This window comes from Scyliorhinus canicula, chromosome 18, assembly GCF_902713615.1.
Source record: "Scyliorhinus canicula chromosome 18, sScyCan1.1, whole genome shotgun sequence".
NCBI classification, from domain to species: Eukaryota; Metazoa; Chordata; class Chondrichthyes; order Carcharhiniformes; family Scyliorhinidae; genus Scyliorhinus; species Scyliorhinus canicula.
Window position 1 is genome coordinate 47,456,630 of NC_052163.1, and position 17,227 is coordinate 47,473,856.

Genomic DNA, 17,227 nt, shown 5'->3' on the forward strand with positions numbered 1-17,227 from the left:
GTGGGCTTCTACTTCTATTAGTATTCGTAGTCTTACTCCTGTTCCGAGATCTTGATAAACTATGTCCCCTTTCCTGCTTGGTATCTCCTTCTGTACTGCTAGATCTTTCTCTTCTGTAGCGGGATGTCCTTTCAATAGTTCTCGACCTTTTCCTGCGAACCTGTTCACTATCCGATGTACTAGGGGCTGGTTTAGCTCACAGGGCTAATCGCTGGGTTTTAAAGCAGACCAAGCAGGCCAGCAGCACGGTTCGATTCCTGTACCAGCCTCCCCGGACAGGCGCCGGAATGTGGCGACTAGGGGCTTTTCACAGTAACTTCATTGAAGCCTACTCGTGACAATAAGCGATTTTCATTTCATTTTTCATTACTATCTGAACTGGCACAGCGATTAGCCCTCCATTTTTGAACTTCGTTTTCCCAATCCATTGTCTTAACTTCCTCCCCTGAATGCTGTACATTCAACCAATGTTTATACTTTCCAGTGGCCTTCCCTGTTCTACTAATAACAGTTGCATCTTTCCATTGACTAGACCCTTCAGGCAAGTATGTCACTTTTGTACCAACCTTAGGCAGTTGCCCTTTCGGAAAAATGGTCTGATCTAATTTATCAGAAGTGTCGTGTTCCTCTACAGAAACCCTGTCTATATCAGTTAACTGGTCCTCATAGTTCTGTAACACATGCGTACCAGATAACTCTGGTTCCTCGTCTCGTCTGTCTCTCTGTCTAAATTTGAAAATTTGTAATCGGTACCCATTATCCTTGAGGTTTGTACCCTAACAGTTTGATTACCATGTTGCAAAATAAATGTTTTGCCATCTATGCCTATGATCTTCCCTGGGCCTTTCCATTCATTAGAATTGTCTCTCTTATAGTATACCATTTCTCCTTGTTCAAAAACGGCATCTGATGGCCGTACATTATGTCTTAAAGCTCTGTGAATTCTTTCAGAGACTTCTGCTTCCAAAAAAGCTTTTCTACTGCTATGTAACACGTTTAAATGTTCAGCAAAACCTGAGCTAATTGTAGTCCCTTCCCAAGCTGGAGGCTGGTCATCCAAAATGGAGGGAATTTTAGGATTTCTACCAAACACTAATTGATAAGGACTATAGCACCCAACCATCTGCAATGAATTCTTTGCATGTACCGCCCATGCTAAAGCTGAATTTAGCGTGCAGTTTTCCAACATTTTCCAAAGCATGTCATCGATAACAGCATGATTTCTTTCGCAGACACCATTACTAAACGGGCTTTCGGCAGCCGTGTTCATAACTCTGATATTCATGTTTTCACACATATCCCTAAACTCATCATTAGCAAATTCTCCCCCATTGTCCGTAAAGAATTTTGCTGGTGGACCCATTCCTGTCCCGATCCATTTTTCCACAACTTTGTCCAAAATTACTCTTTTCTTTACTTCGTACAATCGTTGATTGACTAAATCTGGTAGCTAAATCTACAAAATGCAAAATAAATATATTATTTGCTTTATCCCAGATGTTAAGGTCCATGGCCACAATGTCATTAAAATCCCTGGCCAAAGGTAGGGTTACTATCGGTCGTGCTGGTGTCCTTCTGTACTTCTTGCAAACTTCACAGCGATCACTAACCTGTTCTATCAGCTTAGAATAGTCGTCATCCCTTACCCCTGCATCCTTTAATAAATGTTTCCGCCTCTGAGGAGACGGATGTGCAAATTGCCTATGCAGTTTTACTACAATAAGCTTTTTACCAGCTAAAGTCGCATTATCAACTGTCATTAATACATCCTTAACCACTCTACTTGAAACATTATTTGTCAATAATGGAATACAATAATGTCCCGACTGTGTAAATTGTAAGTCCACCGTCTTACCAAAAACTGTTGCCTTATCCTGTTCCATATCCAGCTTCATGTGTGCTTTCTTCATCGACGGTCTGCTCAGAAGCAAAGGTATCTCACTTGATACAACATCCGTGCTAATAAAATGATTCACTCCAGCAATATTGCAAGGGATCACCACTCTTCTCAGCGACTTCAGAGTATTAACATCCCTAAACCTGAAACTTGTGGAACTTTTAAATTCCTTAACCTTGTTACGATTTTCAGCATCCAATGAGTCCAGATAACATTTTAACCAGTCAATCCCACACACAGTAGATGTGCAGCCACTGTCCAATACAGCACAGTTAAAAGATTCTGCAACCAACACCCTCATTACCGGTGTAAAACAGCTTGTTAATAGGACAATGCCTTCTTTCTGGTCACTATCGTTTTCCTCTTCTGACTCTTCCGTGTCATGTGTCGCTTCAAATACTCTATAATAACGAGTTGGACAGTTGAAATCATAATGGTATTGAGAGTCACATCGAAAACATCGATTTATCATGCCCCATGCATTTCTGGGGTTCATCCTCCTATTGTAGGTTCTAACTGGGTTTCTGTCTTCATAATTTCCTTGTCTCGGTCTTCTTTTATAGTCTTGAGGCCTGTCCGTAGCCATACGATTTCGCCATCCTGTTAGTAGTGTATCTTCCATATTCTGCCTTATAGCAGGCTGACCTATTTGGGTCATCAGAGCCATTGGAATCCAATGTTTCCCCAAAAATATTTTTTAAAGCTGTTGTCGAATAAGGTATCGTTATCCGTAAACTGAACTCCTGTCAAAACCAGGAGCCTATCCATGTTGCTCACTCTAGCACAGTCAAGTAATTTAAAGGCCAATACAGACTGTGGAAATTCCAGCCTGTGTTTCTGCAGCCTTTTATATAGTCTGCCAAATTCCATTATATAGTCTTCCATAGATAAATCCTCCATTTTCCGGAACTTATCAAAATCCGACCATGCTTCATATGCACTTAACAAGTCATCTTTCTTATAAATCTTGTCCATATAAAGTAATAAAGTTGCCAGACCTTCTTCTGAGTCTAACTCTTCCAACTCCAGCTCAGAAAGCACTTTGTTTCGGATTTTACTGCCATATGGTAAAGAAAGAGCCAATGCCATACCTTGTTTTCTCTTTCCTAAAGCAGTCACCTTAGTCCATATAACTACTGCACTTCTCCATTGGTCGTATGATTCCCTTTCAGAAAATAGGGGAGGATAATCATAACCAGCCATCTTTGTCCTAGGTTCAGCCGTGTTTCCCTTTTTTTCACTCCTTGGTTTGATCTGGAAAAATTGTATCTTTCAAGCCTTCACATTTACACAGCAACCATCCTCTGCTACCATTGTTAACATGTACTAGATGCTGTGGTATGAAGAGGCAAGAGTTCAGCTCCTTTTTCACCAACACACCTTTAATGGTTCAAACTCACTCTGCAAAGTACTCAACAGATCATCACAAGCCCCAGAGTCCACCTGAAGCCCCTTTACATATCAGTGTCAATTATTGAACACTTAACATAAATGAGACATGTGGTGAATGTGATTCACACTATATATAGTTGCCAATATCACTCCATGTATATATGTTCGTTATCTACCCGTTGTAAGATCAATGCTGTATATAGTTGCCAATATAACTCCGTGTATATATGTTCACTATCCAACATTTTAAGTTGCACTATCCGACCACCAGGGGGAGTCACTCTGGGAGTACGCGAGAGTTTGTACTGTGCTCCTCCCTTGGCTCTGCCCAGGACTCCTCCCCCTGGGACTGATGTATAAAGATCAGTGCCTTAGAGCCAGCCTGCAGTGCATCTGAAGTTCAACGATGAATAGGCTGGCTCTGTTGTAAGTGTACAGATCCAACTACACGTGTTCGCTGAATTGATGGTTCCATCAAGACAATCATTGAACACTTAACATAAATGAGACAACTAATTGCAATGTCTCTTAACCCATTACTTAACAGCTAACATCGCTATGATAAGGAAGTGAATGGTGGGTACGGGGTCTATCTGGGAGCGGGTGAAGGCGGCTTCATGCAGGGGCACCAGCTTGGCAGCCCTGGTCACGGCTCCTCTACCGCTGCCGCCAGCCAGGTACTCCACCAGTCCGGTAGTGGTGGCGACCCTGCGGATATGGGGCCAGTGGAGGAGGCAGGTTGGGGAGGTGGGGGCGTCTGTCTGGGCGCTAATCTGCGACAACCATCGGTTTGCCCCCGGGAGTATGGATGGGGGGTTTCGAGCATGGTGGCGGGCGGGGGTGGGAAGGGTGGGCGATATGTTCCTGGAAGGGAGCTTTGCGAGTTTGAGGAGCTTGGAAGAGAAATTTGGTCTGTTAAGGGGAAGCGATTTTAGGTACCTACAATTGCGGGACTTTGTCCGTAGACAGGTCCCATCCTTCCCACGCCTCCCTCCAATGGGGATCCAAGACAGAATAGTCTCTAGGGGGGAAGGAGGGGAGGGTAGAGTCTCTGATATTTATATGGTGCTCACGAAGGGGGAAGGGCCCCAGACGGAGGAACTGAAACTCAAATGGGAGGAGGAGCTAGGCGGGGAAATGGAGGACGGGTTGTGGGCAGAAGCCCTGAGTAGGATGAATTTAACCGCAACTTGTGCCAGGCTCGGCCTGATTCAATTTAAGGTCGTTCACCGGGCCCACATGACGGTGGCTCGGATGAGCAAATTCTTTGGGGTAGAGGACAAATGCGCTAGGTGCGCAGGAGGACCAGCGAACCACGTACACATGTTTTGGACATGTCCGGTGCTTAGGGGGTAGTGGGAGGGATTTGCGGGGATCATGTCCCGGGTACTAAAAACAAGGGTGGCGATGGGTCCAGGGGTGGCAATTTTTGGGGTTTCTGAGGACCCGGGAGTCCAGGGTGAGAAAGAGGCCGATGTTTTGGCCTTTGCTTCCCTGATAGCCGGGCGACGAATTTTTAAAATTAAGCACTCCTTAAAAGGAGGTCCAGAGCTCCCCCTTGCCTGTCTTTTTAATTCTCTGCTATGTCTCCACTCTGATATCTCTGTGCTTGGCTTACTGCACTGTTCTAATAAAGCTCAATGTAAGCTTGATGAACAGCACCTCAACTTTCCGTGAAGCACTTTGCAACTTTGCAGACTCAACATTGAATGCAACAGTTTCAGATCATAACTTCTGGCCCTATTGTCCTCTTTTTGTGTCTTATTTTGTTTTTGGATGGTGGTTATTGGGATGAATCAACTTTCCACATTAATGCCTCCTCAAAACTCATCTTTTGCTTGTTCACCTATCTCGTTATCACCCCTTTTGCCTTGCACCATCATCCCTTCTGTCATTTAATCTTGCCTGCCTTCCAGCACATTACAAACCTTCCCACCTAGCCACCTGCCCGACTTTTTTTAAAGTTTAGACGGGCAGCATGGTTGGCGCAGGCTTGGAGGGCCGAAGGGCCTGTTCCTGTGCTGTACTTTTCTTTGTTCTTCATTCCATTACTTACTTTTCTCTCTGTACTTGCTTCAAACATATTGCATCTTTAAAACTTTCCCGTTCTGATGGTCATCAAACTGAAACGTTAAAAAGTGGGAATGGGTAATTAATGCTGGCCTTGTTAATGACACCCATATCCAAAGCAAGAGTTAAAAGAAAATATGTGAATCAGTCTCCATCGACAGCACGTTCCCCTCCAAGCCACACCATCCTGCATTGGAACTATATTGCCATTGCTTCACTGTCGCTGGGTCAAAATCCTGGAAACCCCTCCCTAACAGCACTATGGGTGCACCTACACCACATGGACTGCAGCGGTTCAGAAAGGCAGCTCACCACCACCTTCTCAAGGAACATGATGACCTAGCCAGCGACTCCCACATCCCATAATAAAGTGTTGGTGTTTGAGAATCCACTTTGTGCTGCTGTTTACTCGAGTCAAAACATATCAAATTAAGATTCAGCTGATGTTTACGATTACATAAATGAAAACAGAAAATGCTGGAAATACTAAGCAGATCAGGCAGCATCAGTAGAAAGGGAAGCGAATTCACCTTTCAGGTCAATGACCTGCCGACAGAATTACATGATGCATCCCTGCAGCTTTCTTAAACTGAAGTATAAATGAAAGCACATTTCTGGCCGCAATACCTAACTTGACAAGCAATTCTTATGATATTTTTTATGTCCAAATAAAAGAATCTTCATCTTCTAAACTGCAAAGAGGACAGTGTAGAACTTCAAAGGGACATAGACAAGTTGGTGGAGTGGGCAGATAGGTGGCAGATCAAGTTCAATGTGGAGCAGTGTGAGATGATGCATTTTGGTAAGAAGAACAGGGACAGACAATATTAAATAAGAGGTAAGATTCTTAAGGAAGTGCAGAAGGAGAGAGACCTGGTATGCGTGCACAAGTCATTCAAGTTGTCAGGATCGGTGGAGAGAACGGTTAATAAAGTATACAGTATTCTAGACTTTATTAATAGATCCAAAGAATACAAGAGCAAAGAGGTTATGTTGAACTTGTGTAAGGCTCTAGTACTCAGCTGGAGAATTGTGCCTGGTTCTAGGTGCTACACTTTAGGAAGAATATGAATGCATTGGAGAGAGTGCAGAAGAGGTTTACAAGAATGGTTCCAGGGCTGAGGATAAAGTGGTGAGGTTGGTACTGTTCTTCTTGGAGGGGAGAAGGCAAAGAGGAGATTTGATTGAGATGTTCAAAATCAAGATGGGGCCGGACAGAGTAGATAGGGAGGCCATTGCTTGTTAAAGGATCAAGAACAAGGCAGCATAGATTTAAAGTGATTTGCAAAAGAAGCAAATGTAATATGAGAAAAAAACTTTCTCACACAATGAGTGGTTCGGGTCTGGAATGGGTCCCAAGTTCGATTCCTAGCTTGGGTCACTATCTGTGCAGAGTCTGCACGTTCTCCCTGTGTCTGCGTGGGTTTCCTCTGGGTGCTCCGGTTTCCTCTAACAAGTCCTGAAAGACTAGGTAATTTGGACATTCTGAATTCTCTCTCCATGGACCCAAATAAGCGGCGAAATGTGGCAACTAGAGGATTTTTACAGTAACTTCATTGCAGTGTTAATGTAAGCCTACTTGTGACAATTGAGATTATTATATTATAAGAATGCATTTCCCGGAATTGTGGTGGAGGCAGGTTTATTGGAAGCATTAAAGAGTACAGTAGATGATTATTTGAATAGAAGCAATGTGCAGGGATATGGGGAAAAGGCAGGGGAATGCGCTAAGTCATTATGCTTGTTTGGAGAGCTGGTGCAGATACGATGGGCCAAATGGCCTCCTCTGAGCTGTAATTATTCTGATTTTTTTTTAAATTAATTTTTATGGGATGTGGGCTTCACTGGATAGGCCATCATTTGTTGCTTGTCCATAAGAAGGTGGTGGTGAGTTTCCTTCTTGAACCACTGCAGTCCATGTGGTGTAGGTGCATCCATGGTGTTGTTAGGGAGCGAGTTCCAGGATTTTGACCCAGCGACAGAGAAGGAACAGAGTTATATTTCCAAGTCAAGATGGTGAGTGACTTGGGAGGGGGGGGGGGGGGGGGGGAACTACCAGGTAGTGATGTTCCCATGTATCTTCTGCTCTTGTCCTTCTACTGGTAGGGGTCATGGGTTTGGAAGGTGCTGTGTGAGGAGTCTTGGTAAATTACGGGACTGCATCCTGTAGATGGTACACACTGCTGCTACTGTTTGTCAGCGGTGGAGGGAATGAATGTTTGTGGAAGAGGTGCCAACCAAGTGTGCTGCTTTGTCCTGGTTGGTATTGAGCTTCTTGGGTGTTGTTGGAGCTGCACTCATCCAGGCAAGTGGGGAGTATTCCATCACACTCCAAACTTGTGCCTTGTAGATGGTGGACAGGCCTTGAGGAGTCAGAAGCTAAGTAACTCGCCACAGGATTCCTAGCCCCTGACCTGCTCTTGGAACCACTGTATTTGTTTGACTAGTTCAGTTTCTGGTCAATGGAAAGCCCCAGGATTCTGTGACCTTTAAGTCACTGTATCATGGTGGTTGTGTATTAGATTTCGCACTACAAACCGGGAAATCAGAGATTTAAGAACACAAAAATGCTGGAAATTGTGACGAGTGTTCCCACAGGTACGACCAGACATACTGAGTATTTTGCAGCAATTCTCCGGTTTCATCTCACAAACTGCCTCAGTATTTACCTCCAGAAGTCAATTACTTTCAGGGACGTTGACAGAGCAAACATGTTAAATGAAATAACCAGGTGAAACGTTTCAATGTTACTGGTCCTATTTTCAAAATCTCCCATACTTTTTGAGCTGCTGGACAATCAGCTTGGCTGCAAATTGAGCGAGCGGAGCAAATTGAATGGTCAGAGTGATTGGCAACTTAACCCACCAATCAGCTACCACCGATTACAAACGTTAAAAATCCGGGGGTCTCCACCAATCAGGGTGGAGAGGAGGCGGGGCTTCTCGCTGTAACTAACTCGGGCAGAGCTTCCGGGTTCTCCGTGATCCATCAGGTTAATTTCACCTGGTCAGGATGGAGCGGAGCACTTTTGCGAGCAGCTATTTTTCTTTTTAATCTCTCCATTGTTAGATGCAAGGTGGGGACTGGGGAACAGTTCGCTGCTGGGTGTAGGTCCAAGTCAGTGGTGGGTTGGGGGGCTGATGTTAGTATCGGAAGGCCTTGTTCCTGCACAGCTCTCTTAAATGTCAGCAATTTGTGTGTCAGGCCGTGGCAAGCGCACTGAAAGCGGAGGCGAAGACTTTGTTGTTTGCAACCCGACAAAGCAGAGCTGCGTTTCGCCGTCAGGAAGCAGTGACCAGCGCAGATTAGATTATGAGAGGGAAGATTACTTAAACGATGTGGTACGTTTAGCAGGAGAGTTCTGAAATGAATTGCACATCTTCATCTTGTTGAAATTATTTGGTGGCAACACGTGTCATTGTGATGAATGCAAGTAGCTCCACAACTGCATTGTCCCCACTACCTTCCACGGGTGGTCAATGGAATATCTATTCAGTACTCTTTGCCCATGTCCCTATTTATGTCTGCTGCCAAGTGCTGGTTTGTCATGTGTATCTTTGGGCCAGAACGTTCAGTTTAATTGGTTAAGGAGCTGTAAGGTAGGTTTCATTGGCATCAGTGATTTGCCTGGAGCAAGTGTACTGTATTCTGATGCAGAATGAAGAGAAAGGACTCGGGCACACTTTCACTCCTGTGAATCCTGAATCCCACTCACATTTATGTGAGTCTTTTGTGATATCCTAAATTGGTTTACAGCCAATCAACAGTTGTGGCCATTGCTGCAATGTAAGAAATGTGGTTGCCGATTTGCACACAGCAAGACCTCACAAACAGCAATGATCCCATTAATCTGTCTGAATGGTGCTTAAATATTGGTCTGGGTGCTGGGGAGAGCTCTCTCCTGTCATTCCTCAAAATAACGCTGTGGCATATTTCATGTCATTTGCAAAGGCATGTGATTTTAATGTCTCCTTTGAAACTTGGTGCCTCCAACAGTAGCACTCCTGTACTAGAGTGGCAGTCTAGATTTTGCACTGACCTTCTGACTCTGATATGAAGATATTATCCATTGAACCAAGGCTAATTGAGCTGTATTGATGGTTGGATGCTGAGAATCCTTGTAGGGAATAAGAAATGGAGGATGTTGAGCGATTCAGCAGGTTGGTCCAGCAGACCTCTGAATTCCATGTTTTGTTTAATGTAAGAAAATATTTTTGGAGAGTTGGCATTGGGGGAGGGCTGAAAGCAGTTGGTTTGCCTGGCGTTTCCTGTTAATTATACCTGATTGAATCTTACAGTACAGAAGAAGGCCATTTGACCTATTATATCTGCACTGTCAGAACTTGGAGATAATATGTATGTTAGGTAAAATTCTCTAGAAAACAGTAAGACTGAGGGATAACCCAAGATCTTTAAGATTATGAAAGTGTTTGGTAGTGTAGATGTAGAGAAACTATTTCCACTTTATGATGGTAGAAATAAAATCAAACCAAACTGAAGTCAGTGATTGTTGCCCAAATCTGTTTGCAAGTTGGGTGCAGAATATTGCCTGATTTTATTTATGGTTTAAAAGTATCTTTGTTGTTAAAAGGACTAGTTTTCAAGCTATCAGTGTTTGATTATTACAATTTGTTGGCAGAAGAGGCCTCCGATATAAGATTCCCATTGGTCATTGTTGCACCACAACAATTTAAGCTGTTTAACTTGACCATGCAAGGTAGTACTATTAAATGGAAGGTAGTTCAATAATGTTCAAGATTTCAACATCCTCTTACTGAGCAATTGGTGTGCTCATGAAGTGCCTTACCATGAGCTTAACTGTCCACTCGCTAATAAACATTACGAGCTACTAGAAATTGGCAAACAAATGGGATGAAATGTTAATCTTAAAGATTGTGTGCAATCTTTTCAATGAAACCGTCTACTTTCATCTTGATGTATATGAGGACCTTTTCCTGCTTCTGGTCAATGAAGAACAGGCAAGCGAAAAGATCACCGGAGCTCAAGGAAACTCTCCTCTTCATACTTTAGCTTGGATTAGCAATCTAGATCATCTGTTTCCACGTTTCCTCCAATCCAAAATTGGCTACTAGAAAATACGAGACTTGCCAAAAGCATTTTCTTCTCTTCTTACCCTCTCCTTCCTTCGGTATGGTGAAACTATTTGACTTTCACTCATTGCTTCCTTTGTGGCCCCCATTCTGGCCCCCAACGATCCCCCCCACTGTCCACCAGCCTGGCAGAGATCATCAGCCAAAGCTTCTCACTGCTATAAAGATTAGTGCCCATGCCATGTTTACTAGTACTAGTAGTGTTTTGCATGTTACAGAATGCAATTTTCAGATTGCACTGCGTTTAAGCTCTACCTCAAAATGTTTTTGGAAAAGGATTCACAACCAAGGGTCAAAATAGGGTTGAACCTCAGGGTTTTGTGGATTAAACCAAAATGTTATTTGCTGAATAGATGGTTAAACTATTAATAGATAAATGAACGTCACTCAGCAGCTTTACAGTTACACACTGGGATCAGAAATTAATTTATATATGTAATTTTTTCTGCAACTTTGATTTTTCCACAAATAATCTTGACCTTTTTGGTTCCTGGAAATTTGGAGTTGATTGAGTGTTGAGAGCAAAGCCATGTCTGTTTCTGCTCCCCTCTTTTGATTCTGGTTTTATCAACTTGCAAACAAATGGCTTGAAAACCCATCAAATTCTTGAGGTACATTTATCACCCTTTGGGAGTTAAACTGATGCCTTTGACCCAGTCATCATAGAAGGCTAAAGTTTCCTTCACAAGTGAATATTGAAAAGAAGTTAACAAATGGAAAGTTATGCTTGGTGGGGAGTTCAGTAGTTGAGGTCTGGCTCAACACTGAAATGCAAGATAGCAATTAAGTGGCTTATCCCTCAGTGACTCTTGTGCATAAACTGAGACTGATCACAGCTGTAATATCTAACCTACAGAGATGACGGTGTCAAAGAAGTGTGAAATAGTACAAAAATAACTTTGCTATGAATTGAGTCAATTCCAGTATCATGAACTTGAACATATTTTAGCAATTACTGTGCTGAAATCATTGAAACTTTTGCAACATAAAACTTGGATTAGCACTCCATTTAAAACCCATCTATCCTTGGACGATTATATGGGTTTTGTATAAAAGTTTCAGGTGTAAAATAGAATGGATAATCTGGGTAGTTAAGGTCCCACCGGGAGTACCAAGGCTCAAAGCCCTTCAATTGCCATTTTAACATGACTTACAAACACATGTTTGCAAATTAGATCATAGCATTTACAGTGCAGAAGGAGGCGAATTGGCCCATTGGATCTGCACCAGGCCATGAAAAGAGCCCCCTACCTAAGCCCATGCCTCCACCTCCACCCTATCTCCATAACCCAACCTAACCTTTTTGGACACGGCCAATTTTGCACGGCCAATCCGCCTAACCTGCACATCTTTGGACTGTGGGAGGAAACCGGAGCACCCGGAGAAAACCCACGCAGACATGTGGCGAATGTGCAGACTCCACACAGACAATGACTCAAGCTGGGAATCGAACATGGGACTCGGGCTGTGAAGCAACTGTGCTAACCACTGTGCTACCGTGCTGCCCATTTCTGCTGCCAATATTCCTAGGATGCATTAAAAGAAAAGATGTTGATATTAATTTACTACTGGTAGAAGCATTTGAAGGAGAAGGGAGTAGTGTGTCCTGAGGTAGATTTAAATGAGATAAGGTGGGAGGGCACTGGGGTGAAGATAAAGGTCAGTATGAACTGGTTGGGCTGAACGGCCTCTTTCTGTGCCATATATCTTGTGTAATCATATGCTCACCCTATTTTGTGGCCTTTATGCCTTCCTGTGATAAGTGATTCCATGAGTGCGGGATTGTCTAGTACCTTGCCAACTTGTCATTTTTCATGTAAGTCTTGAGGGGTCTGTATTCATGACTTACCTGACCACAGTAAAGCATCAAGTTGAGTCTGGTCCTGTTCTCTCTCTCCAATATCCACAGATGCACTTTCTACATTGAATCATCTTCTTTCAAATAGCAACTTAAAATGTACCAAATGTCAATATCCATGTTTTTCTATCCACTCTATGGTCACTGGCCTACCGTGTTACAAAGGAATTTGAAGATCTCCAGCTAGAGATGGATATTATCAATTGACCCCTTTCATATTCAAGGGCAGTGAGCTCAATTGTGGTACACCCACTGTAGCTTCTGCCTACAATAATTAGCTCAAGACTGACCAGACATTGAATTTGGGACCTTCCTGGTTTGTGGATGTATGAGCACATGAGTAAGCCACATATGAACCCTATAATATGGCATCAACTGAACATTGCCTTTCAAGGGATTTAAAAGTATTTTTTTGCAAATCTAAACCAGATGCTAATGAAAATGGGGCTTTTAAAGAAAATAATTCCAATTCCCAGTCCTAAATGTTATTTTCTCTTTCAATGTTTATGTTCCAGCTATTCAGTGCCACCAACAAAAGTAAGAAGTCTTACAACACCAGGTTAAAGTCCAACAGGTTTGTTTCAAATCACTAGCTTTCAGAGCACTGCTCCTTCCAAAGCTAGTGATTTGAAACAAACCTGTTGGACTTTAACCTGGTGTTGTAAGACTTCTTACTGTGCTCACCCCAGTCCAGTGCCGGCATCTCCACATCATGGCAACCAAAAAAAGTGTGCAATTAGCTCATTTGCTGTGCCCACCCCACCAAGGACATTACAGATTAATCTCATTTCAATATTCTACTACTGGCTTTGCTGAGGTATAAGGGAAGGCGGTGGTGTAGTGGTATTGTCACTGGACTAATAACCCCAGGGACCCCGGTCCAAATCCCATCTGAGCAGATGGTGAAATTTTAATTGGACTAATGATTGTTGATTGTTGAAATTAGCAATCCTTACCTGATCTGACCTACACATGACTCCAGATCCACAGCAATGCCCAGTCAGTGACCACGTCCCATGAAATAATTAAAAAGTTATGTAAACATTATCCAGTGATTAGTTCCTATTTCCCAGTGAAGTCAAGCAACATGCTTCTGAGCATTCGGTTTCTACTATAAGTCACACACGAAAGAAAGACTATGTGATAGAAAATTATTTTAGGGGCTCTTTCTTGATCGAGATTGATTGTACTGCCGTTCAATGTTATCGCTAACCCAATCAGTACCTATGCTTACGGGTGGGTGGCGCAGTGGTTAGCACTGCTACCTACGGCGGTGAGGACCTGAGTTCCATCACGGCCCTGGGTCAGTGTGTGTGGAGTTTGCACATTCTCCTAGTGTCTGCATGGGTTTCACCCCCACAACTCAAAAGGTGTGCAGGGTAGGTGGATTGGCCACACTAAATTGCTCCTTAATTGAAAAAAAAATAGTTGGGTACTCTAAATTTATTATTTTTTTTTAAAAACCTCTACTTACGGACTTTGCATACAAGCTGGAGTTTGGTAATAAGAACAAAATGGCATTTGAGGTGAATTTCCTGGACGTTTAAAGTGGGTGCTACCTAATAAGAACACATTGCTAGGTTAATCATTGCTTGACCAAAACACATGTTGTACTAACTGAATATTGTGGCCTGAAAGCTGAAGGGTCGTCCATTCACTTTGGGTGACACACCTTGTACTAAAGGAGCATTGTTTGGAATATATCTTTTACAGATTTTGATATTCTTTTTTGGTACAAAACTACAACGATCATTTGGGAGATAATTCTACATTGCCGTAGTTGGTTATAAACAATTCATCCTACAATTCTACAGCTGTGATGTTTTTGGAACTTCTTGGTGTCCATATTTTACAAAGCTTGATAGATAGCTGGATATGTAACTGAAATACATGCAGATTCAGGCTACAAGCCAGTGGATGCATGTACTGAACTTTAATATCGGCCAAAGTAGAGAGTTCTGGGCCATAGCATTTATGAGTAAGCATTTGCAACCGATAGAACAAGAAGGTTACAGTTAATCTAGGTTGCTTATAAACACCATTGTACAGGACCTCCGGCAAAGGACTTGTCAACCCAGACGGGAAAACTGGTGAATCTTGGAAATGAAGGGTGACAGTTTGGGCCAGTAAAACCTGTCCGATCTGCTCTTGTATACCTTACAATGGAACTCCCATAGATTTTTACTGAGATTTGAATATTTTGAATTATTTTTTCCCTTCTGGGAAAACTGGTCTGTTTCTCACCGGTTCTATCAAGAAGATCAAGGTATTGAGTTCAAGAAACAATTTGATTTATTTTTGAAACAGTGGAAGTCTGTAAATATTGTAAAATGGTGAACCGAGATTAGTCAAAAAAGGAGGGCAGGTTTGTTGGGTTAAATGGTGTTTATTTGTTTCCTGTATCATATTCCAATTATTAAGTAGATACAACATATATTGATTATGTTCTTTCCTCTGACCTCCAGTCTATTATTCTGCCAGTTTACAATGCAGCGAGATGGTTAGATGAATGCCTGCAGTCGGTTCTGGAGCAGGATTTCCAGGGATCCATGGAGCTATTGGTTTTCAATGATGCCAGCAAGGTTTGTATAATGTATTCAATTTGATTTGAACTTTCTCTGTAATGATGTGTTACAAGGGCACTTGCCTTTGAGTTTAATGTATCGAACAAGTAAGAAACCAGAGCCGTTGCTTTGTGGCTCAGTTGATGTGGCTGGGTTATAAGCAGACGATTGCAGGCTCAGTCTTTGGTTGGTCAAGGCATGTGAATCTGTACCTCAGCAAGAGTTGCCATATACAAAAAAGGAGGTTCAAAAAATAATGAAAGGAGCCAAATAACTCCAATGTTACAGTCATGAGTGATATAGCTCAGCATTAGAACATCATTTTCAGCATGGTTGTACATGGGTTTTATAAACATGGAAGGCATCTTAATACATATACCCTGTTATGTGAAGCTTGATCTGTCGATTGAGAATTTTTCTAAGCTCTTGTCAGTAAAAGTTCAGTTTTTTATTTAATATTGTACAGTTAGTTTAAATTTCTAGCACTCTAATCAAACATCAGAAGACAATAAATTACAGTAAGCAGTGCTATATGGAGCTTTACCCCCTCGATACCAGCAAGAGAGACACGTCCTTACTTTTGGATCTTTTCTTTAAGCCTGTTTGACTTGAAGCAATATATTTGTGTGCCAATGAGTCATAGTGACAAAAATTGAAGCTCCTCTTCTGGAATTTCAGTGAGTTAGCTGCAAGGATTATGGAGGGGCGGGCGGGGGAGGGGGGGGGGTTGATGATGGGGAGATAGCAGGAACGTAATCCGACAAATTAAACTATTAATGAACTGCTTAATGGTGAAATGTCCCCGTTGGTTTGCATCCCAATACTTGTGGAATACAAACTGAAATTGAACTTATTTTATGTGTAGACTTGTATTCAACCACAATACTCTCAATCAGCGCATTGTAGTTGAAAATACAGTCAATTCAAATGAATGAGTGATTGATAAGCAAACTAGCTGCCCCATTAACCCCATTTGCACCCTGTCCAGACATGTTGCAACCATGTGATCTGTCTGTACTTCACATTATTAACTGGAGGCTAGATAGTCACCTGTCTACTGTCATGTACTGCCTCTCTACATCATACTGAAATGAAAAGAAAATCGCTTATTGTCACGAGTAGGCTTCAATTAAGTTACTGTGAAAAGCCCCTAGTCACCACATTCCGGCGCCTCTGGGTGGCACAGTTTGCCAATCGCACATACTATACCCCCCCCCCCCCCCCCCCCCCCCCCCCCACCCACACACACACACACACACACACACACACACACACACACACTTTATAAATTCAGATGGTCTGGAGGCCTGACAATTTTTCAGATCCTATTACAGTCACATTTGGAAGAGCGATAGGCTCAAGAACAAATATTCTCATACGGTATAAAATGTATAGAAATTGGGGGCATAGCCTCAAAATAAGAGGAAGTACATGTAGGACTGAGTTTAGGAGGAACTTCTTCACCCAAAGGGTTGTGAAGCAGTTGAGGCTCCTTCATTAAATGTTTTTAAGGTAAAGATAGATAGTTTTTTGAAGAAAAAAGGGATTAAGGGTTATGGTGTTCGGGCAGGAAAGTGGAGCTGAGTCCACAAAAGATCAGCCATGATCTCATTGAATGGCGGAGCAGGCTCGAGGGGCCAGATGGCCTACTCCTGCTCCTAGTCCTTATGTTCTTATTTATGTTCTTATGTTTGACCGGAAGATGCACTTGTCCTGTGGAAAAGATATCCTTTGGTCATGTTTTATTTATTTATTTATTTGTTGCAGGATGACTCGATGAATATTATTAGAAAATGGCGAACTAAGCTTGAAGATAGAAGCATTCATGTTGTGATTGATGGTCATGAATCTTCACACCCAAAAGGAGGTATGTTATAGTTAATTTGATTGTTTAAAATTGATAGTTTCACAGAAAATAAATGCAAGCATATACATAATAACAGCAACATATTTTTTGAAGTAATGACAACTGGAGCTAGATAAGGAAGGTGGGGGTTGCATCGGGCTGGGAAAGATTAGAAAGGTGATCAAAATATTTATTGAATAGATGGGTTTGTAGAGGAGAATTTGATCTTCCCCTGCTGCTGCCACCCCCCACCTAGATTTAAGTCTGTTGGGGGATAGGCTTGCAGATGGCCTTCCCACCCTGTCACCAATCGAAACCCTTACATTAGCAATTAACATCCACTTAAGGACCTCACGTTGCCTCTGGCATTCAACCAATGCTGTGCATGGGACTTTCCACAGAGGGAGAACAATAGGTTGTTTGTGAGGTCCCCGGGTTGGGAGCCTCTCATTTAAAGGCACTTATTGCCTGATCGATGGACCCGGCATT

At 42.5% G+C, this 17,227-nt stretch overlaps 1 protein-coding gene across 5 annotated transcripts in view; it reads left to right on the forward strand.

Annotated features, from left to right (window-relative positions):
* Positions 1-8,304: 8,304 nt before the first annotated feature.
* Positions 8,305-17,227, forward strand: part of b3gntl1 (UDP-GlcNAc:betaGal beta-1,3-N-acetylglucosaminyltransferase-like 1) — a 432,810-nt gene continuing 423,887 nt past the window's right edge. For 4 of the 5 annotated variants that reach the window (XM_038777401.1, XM_038777404.1, XM_038777405.1 and 1 more), the window contains exons 1-3: positions 8,305-8,700; positions 14,794-14,910; positions 16,660-16,759. In XM_038777401.1, coding sequence (XP_038633329.1) covers positions 8,542-8,700; positions 14,794-14,910; positions 16,660-16,759 — 376 coding nt within the window. In that variant the 5' untranslated portion in view covers positions 8,305-8,541. Of the gene's footprint in view, positions 8,701-14,793; positions 14,911-16,659; positions 16,760-17,227 lie in introns of those variants that run through there. The other variant, XM_038777406.1, reaches the window with a different exon arrangement.